The following is a 22799-nucleotide window of genomic DNA, read 5'->3' on the forward strand; positions in this document are numbered from 1 at the left end:
ATTAAAAGTGTTGATTCAGATGGTGCTAGTGTAAATTCAATGGAAAATAGGAAGTTATTTTATTAGTGGCGACTGAAGGAAAATATTATGTTTTTTAAGTAGAATGACATGCTAATGAAAATAAAACCACCACAGCTAGTGAGACGGTAACTAATTTAAAATTGAAATGCACTAAAATTGTCCATACTTCCAAAAAATCTACAGTTGAACTAAGCTGTGAACATTATTTATTAAATCAGTTTTATACACCTCAACCATATATTTTTAGATGTTTTAAAACATTTTCAGTTAAATACAAATGTTTTAATAAATAGCTGTTCAATTCCTATACAAAATTTTTAAAAAAACTCTTTTAATAAAAATACCTCATTAACAAACAAATAGAAGCTTTAAATACAAATATAATAAATAATACAATTAAATTTATATTATAATCACCACTTGCCTTTCAAAAGAAGACTTGTAACTTCTTTAATTTTAAAAATATTTTCTACAAATTTGTATGTTCCTACCAAATTGTTTTTTTTAATATCAACTAATATTACTAATATGCTATGGTTATGACCTAATTAATTTACGCCAATAATCATTAGTCCTTACAATATATAATACACAGGATATATTTTTTACTATCTAGAACATATTATTGATATTAATTTTACAAATATCCTACCGTTAAAGAGGGTAGGGACAGCATTATTTGTTAACCTGTTTCTACGATTAACATTCAGGACCATATTTTTGTCTTCAAAATAATCTTTAACGACAACGTTTTTGTCAGCCACTTCGGGGACACCATTCTCAATCCACATCGCACGTCTAGAACAATAAAAAGTATATCAGTATAAATACGTCTTTATGTGATGTATTACATAATTAAATATTTTAAAAAGGTAAGGCATTAACAAACAAATAGAAGCTTTAAATACAAATATAATAAATAATAAAATTAATTTTATATTATAATCACCACTTGCCCTTCAAAAGACTTGTAACTCTTTAATTTTAAAAATATTTTCTACAAATTTGTATGTTCCTACCAAATTGTTTTTTTAATATCAACTTTTGAAACTCAAAAAGGTAACGTTTATGTTTTATTAAATTAAGAATATTTTACCTAAAGTGTTGACTAGTTGATAACCAGTTTTGAACCACTTTTTTTCAAAGTTATACAAGTTTAAAAGTTAGGGCGGAAGAAGAAGTATGCGCAAATAAAAATAATACTACTAATATGCTATGGTTATGACCTAATTCAGTTACGCCAATAATCGTTAGTCCTTACAAAAATATAATACAAATACAACATACAAATATATTATACACAGTATATATTTTTTACTATCTAGAAAATATTATTGATAATAATTTTACAAATATCTTACCGTTAAAGAGGGTAGGGACAGCATTATTTGTTAACCTGTTTCTACGATTAACATTCAGGACCATATTTTTGTCTTCAAAATAATCTTTAACGACAACGTTTTTGTCAGCCAGTTCGGGGACACAATTCTCAATCCACATCGCACGTCTAGAACAATAAAAAGTATATCAGTATAAAATACTTTATGTGATATATTACATTATTTAATATTTTAAAAAGGTAAGGCATTCTTGTCATGTGCTGTCTACCGCTGTCTTATTAACATCCAACACTCAATACGCAGTCAAACGGTCTCCGCATTTGATTAAAAATAGCGAATTGCAGAAGTAGAAAGAAGACAATAAGAATACCGAAGTTAATTTAAATATTCTAACCTTTCAGAGTCCTTCGGTAACGTGAAGTGACTAATTACATATTTAGCTGAATGTAGCGAATTTCTATTCTTACGGTATTTCACACCACATTTGCGGTATGAAACACTTTTTGAATTGTTCATAATTGAAATAAAAAATCGCACAAACAAACCGGTGCAAAAGTTAACAATAACAACAAATAAATATATTAGAAATTGAGAAATGTATTAATATTTAATTGGGCATCCGGCATTCGCCATCGCCCATCTGTAGACTATAGGTACATAAATTAATCAATACCGCACGAGTGTGAAACTTCAAACTATAGTACGTTTCACGGAAACTGAGACTCGACTATAGCGCGCCCGGGCACTAAAATCAATACAGCTACTCAACATGATATAGAGTGTAGGCTATTGTACACAGCTAAACGGATTTTAAGTATTCAGTCGAGTATAACACGATCAAAATAATAATCAATAAATACCGTAGGCAAAATAATAACGGACATTTCGTACGCTATTTTGTTATAATAATATGTGGAATTTTATTTTTAAGTATAGGTACGTACGGCTCGCAAGGGAGCATTACGATAAGAAAATAAGTTACGAGTAAAATGCGAATATAACATGTACAATAGGCACTGCAATAAAAAAAAATTAAAACAAATATAAGGAAAAAGTTGAGGTATGAGGTTTATAAGGTGTATTGGTTAAAAAGTTTTATAAATAAATTCGATATTTATGTATTGCAGTGCAATATTCGATAATTCAATATTTCAATTGGTTTTGCTGTTTACCGTCAGCCCGCTCATATTTGAAAGTCAAAGAGTATATCATTTATTTTAACTATGTCACACAATACTCGTTACCAGACCATAAAAACAATTTTTAATGTTTATAATTATTTTAAAAAATTATGAATTGAAAAATATATATTGAGTTCAGTGTTTTGGCCCATAAACCTATAAATAAAATTAATTAAATATGTTAAATATTAAAATTTCGTTATCGGGTATTATCATGTTACTATTTTTCCGTGATATTATATTTTCTTCAATGCCATACCTAACAAATATCTCTGTCTCTTTATAACGATATCGATCTCTCTCTCTACTCTCAGTCCATTTCTTTATAGGTCTATGTTTTGGCCACATTCGGTTATCAAAATCGTCGTCGATTGACGATTAGTGTAAAATGTAAATGAGCCGTTTAATAAATTGTCTTCAGCTAATAGCCATTGATTAAATACATTTTGTATTTACCTACACAGCTACCGCCTACTATAAGTGGCTTTAGCTGGCCTTTAAAGTACAAAAAAAAGTCGTTAAATTTTCTTTTTACAGTGTATTTGAGATACGAATTAACGCGGGTAACAACTAAAACGCAATTATTTTTCGGACAAGGTAATACGTTTTATCTACAATAAACGTTCGAAATTCCATCGCATCATTTCAGTTTTTTGATTTCTAGATCCAAATGCATCGTCCACGTTTATGATGACTTCGTCGGTCGATCTCTTATACTAGAAAACAAGAAGCGGCATTATATGGTGAGTAAAATGAATCTAATATTGTGTAAATTGTTTGTATGCTCGGCTAAGTGCTGTTTTTCATTTCAACGCAACACTTTTTTTTGTCCGCTTGATAACCGATTGTCTATTGACTGTTTAACGCACAACTGTATCCATCTTTATAATATTTCTCGAATTTGTTTCCAAAAAACTGTTATTTTTCTAGTACAGTATTTGATTAGGCATTGCAAACAATTATTAGTTTTAACTAGCCTATAAATTTAATGATAAAAATCTTAACATTTAAAGCGTATGTATTTTAAAATATAAATTTATGATAAGTCCAAGCTACTGCATCAACTATACTATTATATTTGTTTCGGTGACATAATTACTAACGTTACAAGAATGATAAATGTATACTATAGTTCCATTCTGTAGAGTAGTCTATGGCAGTCCATCATGTATAGTAAACTTGACACATAATATTTTTGTGATTTTCAGTCAAAAGCATTGTCAATTTATTTTAATTAATTAAAAATTAGGATAATATAGTAACAAATATTGACGAATCCCCAAGCATCTCTGCGTGTGTCATACATACCTAATAACTAATATAGCTAAGTTTTTGACATTTGTTTGCTTTAAGCTTATTCTAAGTTAGACAATATGTTGATGACTCGGAAAACTATAAAAAAAATTATCAGCATGACTGGAAATGAAACACTTGTATCTTGCCTGCTGGGCAATTAATCTACCACAGACTTTTCGACACTATCTTCTTATCTTTGATATTTTATAGCTTTGTAGTTACTAAGTTTGTTAGTAGTTAACCCAATTACAGATAAACAACTGCACACTATATAATATGTCTTACACATTTATATTGTATTTTACACTAAAGTTTACCTAGAAGTTATAAACCATATTATTAAATATGTACAAACTGTATTAGAAATACCAAGAAGCCACCATTTTTTATCAAAATCAACTCGAGCTTTAGTTGTATGATATTATGAATGATTATAATGTGCATATAATATGTGATAATTTGATACCTACTTGACATTACTTGAAATTTATAGAAGTTTCATAAATTCAATCATTATAAATAATAACATTATTATATAACCATAAATAAACTTTGAATTTTTGTTTTTTTACAGATCAAAATCACATTCAATATACATTATAATTTGATTTAACGGACGCGACTGTAAATTAGTAATAATATTGTGCACGAAAACAAACACAAAAATCATCATGGTTAGTATTTATTGTTGAAAGTTAATTAATTTAAAAAGGTATTGCAGGAAGTTTATGCCAAACCGTTAAATAAGTATTCAAACAGATAATAATAGGAATAATTTAAACTAACCCTTAACTACTTACAATATTGAAAACCCATAATATAACGGTAATTTTATAATATCCTAGTATTGTAGTTGGAGATTTCTAACATTAAATTCAATTGCTTTTTTTGCAAACAATATTTGTTTATATTTTGGTTCTTGTTCATTTAAAATGGTTATTGATGTACAATAATATCAATATTTATAAATGGTTGGGGTTTTTCAGTGGTGGTCTCTAGGTTCTATGTAGTTGGCAAGCAGATATCAAATTATGATAATGACCATTAGCATTACTTTCCTTCCTCACAAAATCACCTACCACTGTAAAAAGATAATCTCCTAATGTAATAATGATAATCTACCACTATTTAAACTGTATAAATGGTCATTCGGAAATCTTTCTTTGGGAATACTCACTCGACCGCAAGGTACTCAGGTTTTTGAAAGCAATTGATTAAGACTAGGGATATTATTCGACCGGAGTATAATTCTGAGAAATACTATATAATTTGAGTACTATTTGTCAACCAAAGATTTGCACCCTTATTATTTCCATTTTATTATTTATGTACAAAAAACTAATTTTTTACATTATTCTATTGGTGTAACACCTCAATAATTGTTTAATGGATAATTGTGAGTTTCTTCTTTACATTTTAATGAAATCTAACACACAACTGTCATGTTAATGTATTAATTGTTTTAAGTCATACAATACTTATAATTGTGACTGTGAATTTTTTTTTATCTTAACACAATGGTGTATAGTTTATAATTAATTTCCTTAATACGCTATTTACAAATTATAAATATATGTACGTGTTTTTGATACTGAACAGTTTAAATATAATTATGTAAAAATATCTTATTGGATTATATTGTTACGTTAAGTGTGAACACATACTTTTAGTAAACTATTTTCATTTTTTTTATTTACTCTAAGGTAAAATAGTAATGTGAACACATAATTTGACATTTTTATTAAAAACATCAAGGTACACTATTTTATTTAGGCTTCACAATCTATATTTTAAGTCCAGCAAACTTTTCAATGCATGCTATTGTTATATTTTTATATAATTATAAATATTCTAATTGGAAAGCATTATAGTTTTTTTTTTTTTAATGCAATTGTTTAACTCTTACAAACTTATTTTTTGATGTAGTCTAATATTGTTTTTATGTGATTAGGTGAATTTGGTCGAACCTCCACTTCTTGCTGTCGGTACTGAGGTCAGTGCCTAGTATAAAGGAGCATTTTGTGATGCAAAGATCAGGAAAACCTCAAAATCAGTAAAATGCAAGGTTAGTTTATGATATATATATATATATATACATATACAGGTTTTGTGTTTTAGCAATATGTGCTAAATCAAAATTTGGTATGATCAAGAAAACATGCGTTTCTTTTTTTGTAGATTGGTGCAAATGTAATGAAAAGAAAGAGTTATAAGAAGGAACAATTCAAAAAATACAGGACTATTGTCAAAACACTGTTGGTACGACAAATTTCTAAGAGTTTTATTATTTTATTAGTTATTATTTTTGATATTTTAGACTTTTAAATGTATTCAATATTTATTTTTTATCAAAAAAATCTTTGTACAATTTATTTTTACTTAATTCTTAACTGTATACTAAATAATTTAAATAAACTTAGTTTAGCTGTTAAATAATCTTAATTGTTTAAACAATTGATGCTCTTTTTTATATTTCAATAGTTAGGTATTGTATTCAATGATTTTAAGTTTTAACAAAAGGTTTTATGTAGTGTGAATAATCTTATTTTGATTGATTTTTTACAGGGAAAGTGGAGAGGAAGACATTTTAGAAATGGAAGAAAAAGACATTGGTAACATGGTGTGCATAGAGTTCAATAACAAAAAAAAAGTCAGAGACAATTGGTTTCCCGGGTTAGTGCTAGCGCCTACTGCACAATTTGCAGTCAAAACAAACGTTTTGGAAGACTACTTGGTTCGTTCTTTTAAAGATGGAAAATAGTGAGTTGATGAAATAATTCTAATTGAATTTAATAACCTATTAATGTGTTTATTTTTATAAATTAACCATAACAACACTTCCATTTGCAGCTGTACAGTTTTGAAAAAAGAAATTACAGAATTTACAAAAGAAATAGCCCCCAAAGTAGAAAATCCTACTTTAAAAACGGGTATTTATTATAATTATAGCATTGTTATTTTATTTTTATAAATATCTTTTCGTTAATACAATTCAAATTTCTATAGCTGTTGAAAAAGCGATTTTATATCTGGACAAAGATGAACTTCGGCCACATTAGGACCGTGACTTACTGTTTGGACTCGAAAAAAACTGTGTCATGACAGTGAAGGCGTTATAATATTGATGTAAAAAATTAAAATTTAATACATTTCTGTTTGGTAATTAAGGCAGAAGTTAGTTAGTTTTCTTTATAAATTTTAGGTAATTCTTTTTTTGCCACGTTTGAAATATAATTTTCCATCTTTGTTAACATTGTTAGTCAAATAACTGAACCGCTTTTACAGATAATTCCGCTTTGACTTATCATGTTCTGTTATAATGCTACAGATTTATTTTTATCCTTTATCTGTTTACAATAAAATTATCAACATTTCTTAGAACTCCAATTAAGAATCTATTGAAGACCCTTTTGGGCACTATTATTCAATGTTATGGATGTCCGAGGGACACCTATAAAAACCAAGCACCCATGATTAACGACAAAAATGTTGATATGTACAAACTGTTCAAGGTATTTAATCGATATTTAATTTAGCTTAAAGTACACGTTAGCGTAAAGAGAATCTATTGAACATTCAATTGGGTGTTTAATGATTGTCAGTACAGTAGCTGTTAATAAAACTAACTGATACAGTGTTTTATTATGTTGACACAATTTTCAAAATAGATTCGAAGAAAATATATGTTTGAATTGCTTTTGGTGTGTTATTAAGTTATACATGATAGATTGATATTGATTGATGAATCTTATGCAATGTTTATTATAATATCATGATGTGGCTTAACGGGTCTTGAAGGTCTAACTCTGCCATCATGAGATTGTTTCTAGATGAATTCGCTGTCCGGAACGGATTGTCAGTCCGAAGATGTATGCAAATTATTCAAACATTTTTTAAATTACTAAACTAAATGAAATTATTAAATTCGATTTATACTAGTATTAAAATAGTTGATATATTTATGGACAAATAAATTATCTTTAACGGGATACTTAAGTTTTAAATATATTTAAATAACTATTTGTACAGAAATTGTAACAATGATGTGTTATGTGTATATAAAATATAGAATTCAGTTGTCGTATTCTAAGTGTTTTATTATGTTTTAGGTTGTCATTAACTTGGGCGGTTTTAACAAAGTCAGTAAATGTTAACAGTGGATAACTGGCACAAAGGATTGGCCACAAACCGTGTTTCTTCTGTCAAACAATATTACCTACAGTAAGTGTATGTTTGTAATATTAAATATCGCTAGTATACCACGAACAAATAAACAATATTGTAATAAACGTGTAACTTTATTAAAAAAAGAACTACCCTTGTAAACTTAAAAATAATAATATAACATCCTGTTTGGAAAAAATCAATTAATAATTTATAAATGTTTTTATAAAACCGAAAAAATTAATGCACTTTGAATTTATACTTAAAAATTATTACAATACGAGTTATGATGTATGTGAAATTAATTTGATGAACAGCGAATGATAATAAGTACTTTGTTTGTACTAGGTATCTACATAGTATTGAAGATTTCTACCAAAAACTCGGCTGCTTGATGATAAGTCATCTTAGAGGAGTGAGATCTGGAAGCAGATTTAGTCGCAGTATCATTCATGATGTGGATAAAGCGTTACCCTCTAGCAGTTTTGATAAGAACAGGCAAACGACTATTGCCATTAAATTAGAACCTAAGGAATAAAAAGAAAAAATAGAAACTTTCATAAAGGAAGCCGATATTGTCAAAGAACCGGTGACACCAAAAAAACCTTCCAAAACTTTAAAAGTCGAAGACAAGGTTGCTTTAACTATGAAGAGTAGTGATAAACATGTTGCTAAGAAAGTAGATAAGAAAAAATACAGGCCTGAAACAATCGGAAAGAAAACGGAACCGTTTGTCTGAAAAAAAGCCTTTGAAAACCGTAAGGGTAGAAGAGAAGGTGGCAGCAACATTAAAGAACAACATTGAAATTCCACACAAAGTTGACAGAAAAAAAGAAAAGTCTGAAATCGTTTTGAAAGAAAAGGAAATGGCTACTGAGTCTGTGACTAAAAAGCCAAGTAAAACGAAAATAGAAGAAACAATTACTTGTTCTGGTAATAGTGCTCGAAACAAATCTACTGTTAAAAGTGACTCTGTACTGGCTGAATCAAAAGATCTTCCTAAGGACAGCAAGGTTAAAAAGGAATTTAAAGAAGCTACTGTTTAAAAAAAAAGGAAAATGATTGAGGAAAAACGCCATTATTTAAAAAATCCAAAGAGAAGCTTCTGCTAACCAAATTACAGCCAAACCAAAAATCGAAGAGGAACTACCAATGGTGAGCTATTAAAATACTTTTGTTAATAATGTGTGTATTTATATGTATATATATATTATAATCGAGCTGTTTCTGGGGTTTTTTTTTAATGACTAGTCAAATTCCTTTTATATTGTTCAGTAATTTCAACTCACTAAATGTTCAAACTAACTAGGTATTTTATTGTTATGGAGATATCTGAAAAAGCAATAAACTTGTTTAAGTATTGGGTGGCTTTAATTTTATGTTTGAATATAATGAATTATCCATAAATAATTCAGGGATTCACAAAGAATTAATAGAATAATTCAAAAAATGCCATCAAACACTTTTTGTCTTAATTTTTTTTTTTTATTCATGAACAATATGATTACTAATCTGTAATTGATAGTTGTACACAGATAGTTCGTGATGTTTTGCCAAATTAATAATCGAATACATTTTATTCTTGTTTTTATTCAGTATTACCATTCGTTGTCGTCAACGCTGTCGTCCGAAGACGAGCAGATCCAGCTCAAGAAGAGAAGAATCGTTGATGACAAAAAACTGTCGTCGTTGCTGAAGAAACGGGGTGAAGAATCCAAACGTTGATTGCGACATACACAAGCCTAGCACGAGCAAAGGGTTTTTCAACGCCATGCGCCATCAACCTTAACAGCAACCCGATCGCGAACATCATTTCTACGAGTCCAAATCGCCTTCCAAAACTGAGGCGGTAGCGGTTTGTACGAACCAAGTTCGTCTAAGGTTAATTTGTTTAGAACCCGAAAGCAAACGGTACAATCATAGCAAAATAACAATTCCTACTAAAGATGGTAAACCGCTGGTTACGTTCAGTAAGTATAACTTAAAATAATTATCGCTGATTATACCTAACCGTGACATACCGTTTGTTACGATATTAATGTTGACGTTTTTTTTTTCTATTTTAGCACCAGAGATGGATTCGGCTCAACGTCAAGCAGTGATTTTTTTGTATAAAATCAACAAACTTCAAAAAGATTACACCACGGACAAAGCACGCATTGTAGTGCTGGATCGCAGGAGAAAGAAGATCAGGAAACGCAAGAGGGAACTAGCAAAGAGAACAGCCGCAGTGAATCCGAACAAACAGTCGACAGCTGTTGCAACCAAATAATTCTCTCACCCAATAACAATACGTTTTTGTATTTAATGTTTTTAATAATAACCCCCTTAGTTGTACATAATTGTCAGAGTGGCTTCGTAATGACAATGATTTGTTATGAATGTGTAATGTGTTGAAACTTTCGCGGATTGAAATATCACATGAATGATTTGCGGATATATCCGCGTAAATAGTTGTTTACCGACGTTTCCGACTCATTATGTCACGACTATTCCGCTGTACAGTCACGGCAGCGAAACAGTTGTGACATTACCCTGAAGATGGACTCTGCAAAGAGTCCGAAACTACCATTGACGCAGATATATCTGAAAATCATTCATGTGAATCGATTTGTTGTTAATACTAATATTATTTATTCATATTAATTAATTAAATTATTTTTCATGTTCCCCTGTAGTGTCGGTTCAAGCGTTTTTTTTTTTTTAATTTAGCGCCTGATCTTACTAGACACGCTATTGTTGTATTATATTAAATAATAATAAAAATTGGGGCGATCAAATATCTTTTATCAAATTTTTTAATTGCACTTTATATTTTATCAAAATTTACTAGGTATTATATTTAGAAAATATTTGTATAGAAATTTAAAAAACCGTGTACACCCTATATTTTAGATTATCAATAATATTATTTATGTCATAAATTGTATATTGTAATGTTACATATTTATTAAAGTAGCAAAACATAATATTGTTTTCCGACTTAAATTTTACCAAGAATTAGAGATATGTTGTGTTGTTATAGTTTGTAAATATAGACATTTTTTTTTTCACTTTTGGAAAGGTTGCCGGCGTCACTAATTAACATTAAATTTGTATGTACTGTATCATGGGAACATTTAACATATTTGAGATAATATTATGTACTTTAGTATTTCTGAAATAAAACTAAAATTTTCATGAATAGTATCGACTATTATAATTAAACAAAAATTAATGTTTTGACTGTCATTTTACTGTTGTTTTATAACTAGTATATATTGTTAATTTATGGTGGTACAATGATAGAACGCTTCCACATAGTGTACCCCAGGCAACGTCTTTAGACGGCTAAAGTTCTATCACCCCTCTGGCAGTGCCATACGAATAAATAAATAAATTGTTAATTTAATCACTGTAATAGTAAAAAGTAATTAATGGTCTGTGTACCGCAGAGATGAATGTTATTATTATAAATATATTTTAATGAAGACAGGTTTAATACCATGTAAATTTGAAAACAATACAATCACAATTATAAGTGTAAACAAAACGTCATTATTATTATTAATTAAAATATAATTGGGCTTAAGTTAATTTAAAGTATTGACTTTTTTTTTTAAATTGAAAAATCATAGTAAAAGGACTTATCGTCCCAAGCCTATTTCTGTAAAAAAATATCACTCTTATAAAAAAAAAATAAGTAATTTTTAATGTTTTTTACATAATATATAACTTGTTAATATTAAAACCAATAATAATTCTCTATCGAGATATTGAAATTGGCGAATTAAAAAATTATACTAACTTATCAACGTTTATATTCATAAAAATTTAAATCACAACAACATAATCATAATATACGAATGAATCACATTTAACACGTTGATCGCCATGAGCTCTAAAGTGAGATCTCACAAAACTTTGTCCTCACCGCCAAGGTTTTTTTTTTTAATTGTACTCAAAAAATGTGTGAACATTTTTTTCTCGGATTTTTTTAAAAATGTGTTAACTATTTATAAAAAATGGTTTCTAATAAGTTTTTTTATAGTTTCAAGTTAATTAGAGCTGAGATTTCGCATTATATCTCGTGGCCGTAGGATGTCACTTTTCTGTAAAATTATCGATATTACTACTACTGCGAGATCTTCAAATAAATATCATACCAAAGATAACCATCAAATGAGATCTTAGATTAAATCTCAACAAATTGTTTATTTTAAAATAAAAACTATAATTCTAAATTGATAACTTCAATATTATATCCCCAGTTTGGATCATCATCCGTGTCATCTTATGGAGAATAGTCAAATGATGAATTTAAAATTTGATTTCTATCGTTAGTGTCCATTATATTTGTATTTTGTATACGAACAATATTATATTATGCAAGTTGTAACACAGTACGTATTTTAACAAAAGTTATGCTATTTCATTATCTAGCTACGTTATTTTCAAAAAAATATGCAAATGGATCAATGATAAGATTATCATGGCATACATACATTTCAAAAAATCATAGAAAAAAACTGATAATGCTAGACGCTTGCTAAAAAGACCGAATGAAAGTGGCAACACTGTACAAATCTCATCAATCGAAAATAATTGTGAATGAGATCTCTAAAAAAAATCTCACAACCAATTTTTTGAAAAAAATTGAGATTTAGAATTACATCTCATGGCTGTTAAAAATAACAACGTAAAAAAACCCGTGGCGGTCAACGTGTTAAGTACATCTTTTATCTTTTGTAAGTACCCAAAAAGCCTACGCCAATGACAAGAGTTGATCGATTTCAAACATTAATATGTTAGCTGTGTTCAATCTACTGACAAGTCCCAAATAAATATTGTTCGGACTAAAATGCGAAATGCAATGATTAACGATTGATCGAAACTGTGAATGTTCTTTGCCGTTCAGTTGGTTTTCATTAGTCGACGGTTCTGGACGTGTCGGGTTGTCATGTCCTGGAACAAACATAACGGATGGCTGTTTGTTATTTTTTTTTACACTATGCCCTCTATTCTGCTGTTCAACGAGAGGGTTGTATAAGCTACCCCCCTTGTCCACTGTTCAGGTCGATTCACTCCATTCGAGTGCAAGCCAAGAGTGAAAATCTTTGCTGGCTTTCGACAAACCGTGTGTCTAAAACAGCCAATTCGCAGTGAGCTGTGGGGCTGTACGTGCAACGGGGCAGGCGTCCCACCCACCGGTCACAGCGCATACAGAATCCATCATTGCATTATATTGTGCAGGTAAATCAATACCCGTATTGATCCCGTTAACCCGTTTATTAAACGCAAAGCCAGTACAGTGGGGACGGGACGGTCGCAGGTCTACCGTCTACAGAAATTATTATCACATATCCGCAATAGCACCATAGGCGGAGATTGGAGGGTGCTTGGGGGGAATTAGCACCCCCCAAAATTATCAATAGCCCCCCCCCCAATTATTTGATCACTAATCAAAGTAATAAATTCCTTAATTAATGGAATGAAAACTAAAATTATTAATAAGAATAAATTATGAAAATTATTTCAGTTCCAAAACGGCAAAACATTATAACAATGTTTTTGATAATGTTATCATTTAATTTTAATTCAAGTGCCAAATAAAGTTATAAATTTTTCAAAAAACGCAATAAATAATGATAAAATTCAAAAGGCACTAACCCAAAATGTATTTCCCAGCTTATTCAAACTATTCCAAGTCGCCTTGTCTTTGCCAATTAGTTCAGCTACATGCGAACGCAGCTTTTCAGCTATGCGCAAAATTAAGACATGGTTACGTACTAGTATGTTGCAAGACAGGTTTAATAATTCATCCATATTGTACATTGAAAACGATTTAAATATTGATGTAGAAAAAATAATTGATATATTTGGATCTAAGAATAGGTACATTGCCTTAAAATAATATGTATTTACTTAAATAATATACAAATATTATATTATAATTATTATGATTTTTATTTATACATTTGTAATGTTATATAGTATTATATATTAATAATTTAGGAGTGTAAATCCCTTGCGGGTCATTTTAGGTAGAAAAATGCTAGCCCCCTCAAAAAATTAATGAAATCTCCGCCTATGAATAGCACAGTAAGAAAGTATAATACAGAATACTTAGGGGGGAACGGAAAGCGCTATTTGTTAAGGGGCAAAGGATAGGCAATATTTTACAAAAAATGTATCTCGTAGCCATTTTTCATATGCCTACTAATTTCAAGGTGAACATATTATATTAAAATTTTCTAATTATAATACTTTTAAAGTTATTTTTCTCCGCGTTATGACGAAAGTTTGATAAAAAAATGACTGTCGTAGAAGTCATTTTCTGGCGTATCTATTGGACGGATTTCAAGTTTTTTTTGCTTTTTTTGTGAAGCTTACTATTTTTTCTGTGGGGGCTAAAAGCATAGGCGCAAATGCGGGGGGCTAGGGTGGGCTTAGCCCCCCCCCCAAAAAAAAATTAGGTTATGCATACAATTTTAAAATACAAAATATATTTACTTATATATATATTTTGAAAAAATGTCCTGCCCCCCCAAATTAAAAATTGAAATTGCGCCTATGGCTAAAAGTGAGTAAATAAGGGAAGTCCAGTGTAAACAGATAAAAAAAATACTATTAAAAAGTATTGTACCTAATGACGATAATGTGCTTGAAAATTAATTTTTAATATTAAAGTGGATACGATTATAAAGGGTTCATCGTCTGTCCCTAGTTAGTAGTTACCCGTGTACCTACCGTAATAATAATATAATGAAAATAATTTAGGGATTTCTAATAAGCGTTTTAATTTATTTATTTTTGTCAATAAAGTGCTGTACAGTATAAATGTTGTCTAATATTAATATATTCACATGCATTTTGAGAGTATAACTGATATGGACAATTTTTCATAATTACCGCAATAAATTATACAGTCTTTTTGTCAGTATGCAGACGTTAATGTCGTTAATGGAATTATTTAAAAGTTGTAAAATTGAGCCTTTGTTCTAATCAAAACGTTTTAAACTGATAGTTAATATTTATTTAATAAAAAAACACGTCTTGTTCTGTTTATGAAATATAACATTTGTATGATATTCTATAAACATGCTTTTTTTTTCCTTTATTTTACATATACGATCTATACAATTTTAGTACAATAAGTTTATATGATGACACAGGTAAATTATAGACATTGAAAGCATGAAAAGAGAAGCCGTCCACTGACGACACTCTTATTAACTTCGTTTTTAATTAATTGTTAGTGAGAAGGTCTCTGCACCACTTCCTTTTAAAAGTCTTTTTGGTGGGTTGTTGGGCATTGAGGGTAATGTGAGATTATTTATTAGGGGATTTGGGTGATTTTTAAGAGAATTATGGTAACGTCTGTAGTGGTCTTTGGCAACTTGTGATAAACATGCTTAAACAAAAAACATAAATAAAAGTGCCGTACAGAAAACAATATTAACTTTGAGAATATTACAACATTCAAAAGTGGTTATTACAATATTTTACATAGCAATTATGACTTTTTTTTAGTCACAGTTGTACTTCGGTTTGAAAAATAACACTTATTAGGTGTTATTTTTTCAAATAAAATAAAATCATGTTTTTTCATTACAGTGTGTTCCGTTATGTGCACAGAGCCAATAATTCTACCACGATATGAAATAAAAAAAAAAAAAAAAAGGACACATTTTTATAAGAAAAAGCGCAGTGTCTCGATTATGCAGTTGCCAGTTATTTATTTGCACATTATTGATTCTACTCTGGCGGCAGCCCCAGACGACCCAGCGCGTACCGCACGGTGAAAGTTATTATATATTAGTATTGCATTGTAACCCGTCAGGAGGTACCGGGTGGATTATTGATTAATGTGCATTGTCAGCCAGGCGAGAAGTCCCGCCCACCGGTCCCGGGGATCGATTAAACTGTGCAAAAGGATAGTCAAATTAATGTTATAGACACTAGCAGAAAAAAATTCCCGAACCGACAAACACCGGTTGTCAGTTTCCAGATAAACTTTAAACATAAATCATAATACAACCTACTATCATTGATTAAGTGTATTTAATCAATGCTACTATGTAGTATTAATAAGTATTAACAAATTGTAGATCATATATATATGTATGTATCATAACGTGTCCATATTATACATTAAATATATTGTGTTGTACATTTTTCTGAATTTCAACATTTTGTTTGTACAATAAATTATATTAAAACAAGTACATGGTTTTGTTTTATTTACACAATAATTTTGTCCATTTGAAAACTTGTAACATTGAGCAAAAAATTATAATTACAATTTTAAGTCTTTTTGTAGATACATATCCATATAATAATAAATTAAGTTGTCAAAAATTGTAAAGAACTTCGAATTGAGTTAGGGATTTCAAAAGAGCTAATGTCATCATTGATGGTAAATTTTTACAGCTCCTGTTCATGTATTATGCACTAAACTAAAACGGTAAAAAACAAAGAGCGCATTGTTACAAATAATATTAACTTTATAAATTTAGTTTACTAAAGGTACTTTTTTAACAAAAGTACACTTAGTCATTTTTAAGGAGTTTTGTATAGGCAATATTTAAGAAAAAAGTGGTTTAAATAAATTTTGACCATGTCAATTAATTTGCTGGTTAATTTGTATAAGCTTTATGGTATTATTTTTAATTTAAATTATTTTGTCTATGAGTTAAAGTCATTTTAGTTAATATAATAGTACATTTTTTGTAAATCGCACAGGCTGAACCAGTGATCCGATTAGTAATCTGAAAACAGATTTGAATTCGTTATGAAGTTTACTTGGTATCCTACAAGGTACTTTTTTGATATCTTTTCTTACAATGAACAAGAAATGTTTGAACATTTTATAAAATTTCAATTATTAAAATCAAATTTGTAAAGGGTTAAAATTCAAAATTGAAAAAAGTGCCTCGTAGAATCTCAAGTGGACTTCATGACTGATTTAAATCTGTTTTCAAACTACTTATCGGATAACAGGTTCGGCCTGTGCGATGGACAAAAAATGATTTGTTTTGACTGAAAAAACGTCCGGTATCGAATCCCCTTAACTTGGATTTAAAAAAATAAAAATCAATATATTGTTAAAAAGTACATCATAGATAGCGTTAGTTGCTCCTTTGAAAATACCGCAATGGCAGCACAATATACGCCGACGCCATGACAACGCAGAAATGTTATCATATTATCATTTTCACGTTTTTCTCTTATCTTTCATTACTCAATGCTTACTAATTTGTGTACTTAAAAAAGTAAAAACCGAAGAAAAATATCATTTTTCAACTAACGGTTTTGTTATAAACTGTATTTCGATCCATTACTGTGTATTTTTATACACTTTGAATACTATTTAAATATAATATAGTAATTATAAATACTCCGACTATAGGAATTATGATGTCAACTTCTGGACCAGGTAAAGTATAATATTTTTGGATTACATTTGTAGTAGGAGCGATGGAAAATAGTATTATTATTATTATTATTATTATAATACAATTATGAAACTAAGCAATGTATCTAGGCCAAATGGCAAACAGTTAAAATGTTTATACGACGAAAATTATATTTAATTCTATTATTTAAAGCCATACAAATTGTGACGTCATAAGGACTCTCTTGGGCTTGGCCCGGGGAAGAACTCTCTGCTTAGCATTAACTAGGGGGAGAACGTTTTGTATTTACCTGTGTTTTATGCTATTATACTTATTGTCAAAGTATAATCGTAAACCTTTTACAATCACCTTTTAGTTTTAAGTTAATTCTAAATAGCGTATACTAAGACAACCTTTTTTAGTGATCAAAATTGCAAATAGGCCTTATTCCCTAAGTTCTATATTTACAGAAATCCGGCCTTATCTGGCACTAGGTATAATTAGAAATAGGCCTTAATAACGATTAAAAACCGTATTAGGTGTTCTGGTAAATTATTATTTAGTGTGAGTTAGTTCGTCTAGCTGAAGTATAGTATTGAAAGGTTTAGGTGTTCTGGGCATTGGCTTTAATTAACTTTAAAGAATCCTGGTATAACTATTTTTAAAAGGTATTACGTAGTGTCAATTTGAGCGTATCGAGTTAATACCATATACGACACATTATTTTAAGTAACATAGGTAATCATCATAATAAATATTCTATTCTATGTCTAGATATGAGCCAAAAATCGAAAAAAAGCGTGATCACACATTCTAGTGAATACACAATGGACCAAAACTCACAATTGGGTTTTTCAAGGTAAACAAAAAAGTAAACTTCAAAGCAATTATCAGGGCCGTAGCAAGGGAGGCCACGCCCTGGCGCAAAATTAAGAAATTAGATAAATATATAAAATCTTTATTTATTAACAAAAATCCAACAAAGTAATGTATTATTGTATTATAATGAACAAGTTATTAATATTTTCAAAAAAGTAATTTTATTGTTGGGATAAAATAACAGCGTATCGTCTCGTTAAATGATGTTTTCGGTCGAATCCACCGTCAGTCTATACAGCTTTCATTGCATGAAAAAAAAAAATTAAGCCAATATGAATGATCGGATTTTAATGTTTAAACTTTTAATGCATGAATCCGGGAAATAATAACTTTTGTAAAAAATTGTTGTCTGATATTGTTGAGCCCTTTTTCATTTTATATAACGATTCGCTGTTATTACAACTTAGATTTAACCACTGGATTTAAATTTCTCGCCAATTCAATTATTGCCCTGTACCCATCGGTTATATTAAAATCATCTGGGAACCCAGCCTGTCTCCTTGCGGGTAAATGAGGTAATGCCATGATCTGTTGGTTGTATATTATTATTAGTGTATTTTATAATTATTAATTTTTTTAGATAAAACAAAATTACCATTCTCAGAACTATTGCCATATTCATATTGTTCCGAACCTGGTTAATGAGATTATTGGTTTGTATAAACCGTATTATGCTCTGTAAAATAGAATTTTTTTTAATTTTGATAATATTTTATTTTAATTTGTTTAGTGGGCTAACCTGATTATAGTGAAACCAGCAACCCATTAACTGAGCCTCTGATATTACCCTTCTGACTGCATTTCGTAACGCAGTTTCATAATCGGTTATGACTTGGAGGTTACCCCAGTTTGCCACTTGGAATTGCAGCTCCTCTTTTAAATATTGTAAAAGTCGTATACAAACATTTTCTGAAGAAAAAAAAAAGGTGCCCGGTAAAGTACATTTGTTCCTGACTTTGTCGTTAATACATCAATTTTTTATGATTTATGTTAAATATCTTATTGGCCAAAGCTAAATGTGTTTGTTCAAAGAACTCGCCTAGCAACGTTATTACGTCATGCCGATAATGTCATTCTGGGCGGCGATCTCAATTTGGATTTACAACCAATCGTTTAGGTTGGGTTATTTGCAACCCAATCTTTATTAGGGTTATAAAGGGTTATTAGGGTCATATTTATATAGTTCATTTTGCTCGTTTGTGTTGTTTGTAAGATATATCCACGTGCCAATGTATCCACATACAGCGTTGATAATTTTTGTAAAATGTTTGCCAAATTATTAGTTTTTGAGGAGGCCAATGGCAGAACGGGTAATTCGTTCAGTGTGTTATCAGTCACTGTCGCTAGCTTGACATTTGGTCTTGCAATTCTATTTGCTAGGCGGGATGTTCTCTTGTGAAACGCGGTGACGAACAGTACCAAAAGCGTAGTTGTTAAGAACCATCTCAAAAAAGTGAAATGATTTTAACAAAGTATACCTACATTTTTTTACGTATAATGATGCCTTTTAGTTCTTTTATTACATTATTGTATCATTGTAACGATAAATAGGAGTTATTAAATTTATTATTATATTTTTTCAAAATCTGATGACTATTAGGACTACAATATTTTGTTACACCCTAAAATAGAACATAATTTATTACCAAGGATTTACCTCCCAGTTTTTATAATTAAATTATGTTTCAATGTTTTAGTATCGATGAAGTGAAAAATGCGGCGCCAATTGAAATTGATGAAACATACGATTGTGATGAGCCCATGATGTTTATAGTAGACGGAAATGTTCTTTTGAGCTCAGAAGTTACCATGTAAAGTATTTACAGTTTTAACATTTTGTTGATTCAATTAAGACATTATTATTTGTAGTTTCTTCATAATATAGTAATTCAGATCAATTTTTTAATGTGTCTTGTTTTTTTAGTGATGATGAAATGAAAAATGAGGCACCAATTGAAATAGAAGGAACAGTTGAATATTTCTATGAGAACACAATACATATACAGAAAGAAAATGATATGCTGAACACACTTACCAAGTGAAATATTTACAATCAATACATTTTTTAAATTCAATTGAGACTGGCTTGACTTTTCTAAAATGTACAGTGTAGCTTCTTGAACAAGAAGGTCTTAAAATTCTGTTTCAAAACCCAAATATTTTGTATTATCCAGAAATTATGTGCCCTAGCGTTGTCAGTATTTCATCATTACAAGACACTATTAGGCCCCCGTCGTGGTAACTTGTTCAGTTAAATTTTTTCTTTTGTTAAAAAAAAAATTAAAAATTAAATGATCAAAACATGTGTTGTGGCAAACGGCATGTTACATAGCAGTATGTTTTACATGTTAAGCGATACCATCATTCAAGTTCAAATAACCACTTCTTATTAGACTTACTTTTTCTTTAAATTAATAGCTGATGTCATCTGAGCTAGACATTACATTTGCAAGTTACTATAATTTTAATTTAATATTTTTGAATTTAATACCGAAATAGATGTAGTAAATGATTGTTGCAAGGGTTGTGGTAATTAAAAAAAAAAAATAGGCTTTTTGATGAGATAACGGCAAAGTATGATTCCTATTCAAAACGGCGTTTTGTATAAACTTAAACATGACAATTTTGCTTGTTGTTAGGAAAAAATCAAGTTGTTTTTGGAGATGTATGATATTTATAGCTGAGCAGACCAGTTGTATTTTGCGGAGTGTATATTCCTAATGTAAAATGACAGGGTGGGCTTAGAAAATAATAATAATTTAATAGAAAGATGTCAACTTCATCAATATAGTGTATATGAATCAGCAACCGCCATTTATATAAATCTTATGAACACATTGTCTTACCCTTTGTTAGATTAAAAATAAAACTATGCTTACATTATTTAAGTTTAGAACATAAAAACGTAATTCGTCCTGCATTAACTAGGAAATGTAATTATATCTCCTCTAAGTAATTAAATATCTAAATGGTTAATTTTTTCATCCAAAACTTTTTTTTTTATTATGAAAAGTAGATTTAACTCTTATTATCACATATTATTATGTTAAAACTGAAATGAATATAATTTTGATCTAACTACTACCACTTGTACTATGTTTTGTCTAATATAAATACCTTGCCTTTCTAGGTTGTGTATATTAATCATACTTACTAAATTTAAAAGAAAATATAATATTATTATGTAAAAAATTGAAAACAATATTAAAATGTATCTTAGTAATTATTAATTTAATTTGTACTGTTATGGTTGTTCTAGTGTAAATGAAATTACCAATGAAGCGATTATAATTGATGTAATTAATCATCTAACAAAAACCTATGAACATTCGGACAAATATCAATGCGGTTAGTGTGAAAAAATGTTTTTTGCCGTAAGGCAAATAGTCTGTCATTTAATTTATGTCCACAATACTCGTGTATATGTATGCAAGACTTCACTCACAAATAACGAACGAGTGCCTATTGCAGTAGAACTGTACAAATGTGACGTATGCGTCAAGTACTTTACTACTCGTACAAAATCTTACCTTGTAGTACACAAACGTATCCATACTGGAGAAATGCTTTATGATGTGTATTTTGCACTGATATAATTTTTTTTTGGTTCTAGACATGCAATGTGGATTAATAATTGTGTCCCCGAATTGGCTGGCAAAAACGTCATCGTTGAAGATGTTCAGATAATATGTCAGAATGATTTTGAAGACAAAATGTTCCTGAATGTTAATCATAAAAACAGGTTAACGGATAATGCTGTTCCTACCCTCTTTAACGGTAAGATATATCTAAAACTAATATCAATATGTTCTAGATAATTTAAAAATATATACTGTATATTTTATGTTGTAAGGACTAACAATTATTGGCTTTAGATGACATACTGGCTAAACGAGTAAGTCACAACGAGATGGCGTCATTTGAATTTGTCTGCACCTTTTTGTCAGTTTAGATTACTAGGTAAGCGTTCATACCAACAATGATAGGCTGATAGTGTTATCAGATAGAGTTGTTGTTAACACATTTTCTAGAGTAAAATAATAACACTATCGACTATCGAGTTTGATCATATTTTCATCTAAATGTAATTGTATTAGTATTCTGGGTAAAAAAAAAAATTGTTAAATTTCCAATTTTCAGAGTATCTTAATTAATTTTTAAATAATATAAAAAATTTGAAAAAAACATTTGATCAACAGAACTAATATTGAACACTAAATTGATGTAATTGAATAATATTGTTTTGAATTGTTATTACAAGTAGAAAAAACGACACCATTGGACAGGTCATGCAAGTAACAAACAGCTTGGTGGAAGAGAAATGCGATTTGTGTCTAGAGTCGTTTACGTCTAAAGAGGGATTGAAACATCATATTACAACATCACACAACGGTATTCCTGCAATCGATGTAGGTTCAATGAAACAAAAAGAAGAAAATAGAATTGTATTATTTCAGTAGGTAACGTCTTTTCCGCAGTCTATCAATTTATATACTTTTAAATAATCAGTGATAGTTTTATGATTGCTTTCAATTATGAAG

General features: G+C 29.4%; 1 protein-coding gene and 2 long non-coding RNA genes across 16 annotated transcripts in view; 2 read left to right on the forward strand and 1 right to left on the reverse strand.

The window, feature by feature from the left end:
* The window catches only part of LOC126837820 (uncharacterized), a 107578-nt gene that overhangs the window by 35006 nt on the left and 49773 nt on the right, over positions 1-22799 (reverse strand). For all 3 annotated transcript variants that reach the window (XR_007685619.1, XR_007685618.1, XR_007685617.1), the window contains 2 exons: positions 1383-1528; positions 674-819 (listed from right to left, as the gene is read on the reverse strand). This is a non-coding gene — a long non-coding RNA (uncharacterized LOC126837820). The remainder of the gene's footprint in view (positions 1-673; positions 820-1382; positions 1529-22799) is intronic.
* LOC126837819 (uncharacterized) lies at positions 2757-11578 on the forward strand. 3 transcript variants are annotated; one of them, XR_007685614.1, is made up of 12 exons: positions 2757-3139; positions 3207-3285; positions 4413-4512; positions 5790-5903; positions 6017-6097; positions 6404-6598; positions 6689-6768; positions 6845-6964; positions 7948-8059; positions 8351-9157; positions 9599-9972; positions 10069-11578. It is a non-coding gene; the product is annotated as an uncharacterized LOC126837819 (long non-coding RNA). The 3 variants fall into 3 exon arrangements; XR_007685615.1 differs by lacking the exon at positions 6845-6964; XR_007685616.1 differs by lacking the exons at positions 6689-6768; positions 6845-6964.
* LOC126837817 (uncharacterized) overlaps positions 17231-22799 on the forward strand; it is a 76889-nt gene continuing 71320 nt past the window's right edge. For 2 of the 10 annotated variants that reach the window (XM_050571776.1, XM_050571775.1), the window contains exons 1-8: positions 17231-17420; positions 18154-18238; positions 19956-20069; positions 20183-20296; positions 21518-21606; positions 21872-22035; positions 22112-22218; positions 22523-22718. In XM_050571776.1, the coding sequence (XP_050427733.1) occupies positions 17399-17420; positions 18154-18238; positions 19956-20069; positions 20183-20296; positions 21518-21606; positions 21872-21945 (498 nt within the window). In that variant the 5' untranslated portion in view covers positions 17231-17398 and the 3' untranslated portion in view covers positions 21946-22035; positions 22112-22218; positions 22523-22718. The remainder of the gene's footprint in view (positions 17421-18153; positions 18239-19955; positions 20070-20182; positions 20297-21517; positions 21607-21871; positions 22036-22111; positions 22219-22522; positions 22719-22799) is intronic. The other 8 variants (XM_050571778.1, XM_050571779.1, XM_050571769.1 and 5 more) reach the window with 6 other exon arrangements.

Source organism: Adelges cooleyi, unplaced genomic scaffold (genome assembly GCF_023614345.1).
Source record: "Adelges cooleyi isolate 19-005CV unplaced genomic scaffold, UGA_ACOO_1.1 ACOO_flye_CR_arks_rails_tigmint_CR_PRNA_3, whole genome shotgun sequence".
Classification (NCBI taxonomy): domain Eukaryota; kingdom Metazoa; phylum Arthropoda; class Insecta; order Hemiptera; family Adelgidae; genus Adelges; species Adelges cooleyi.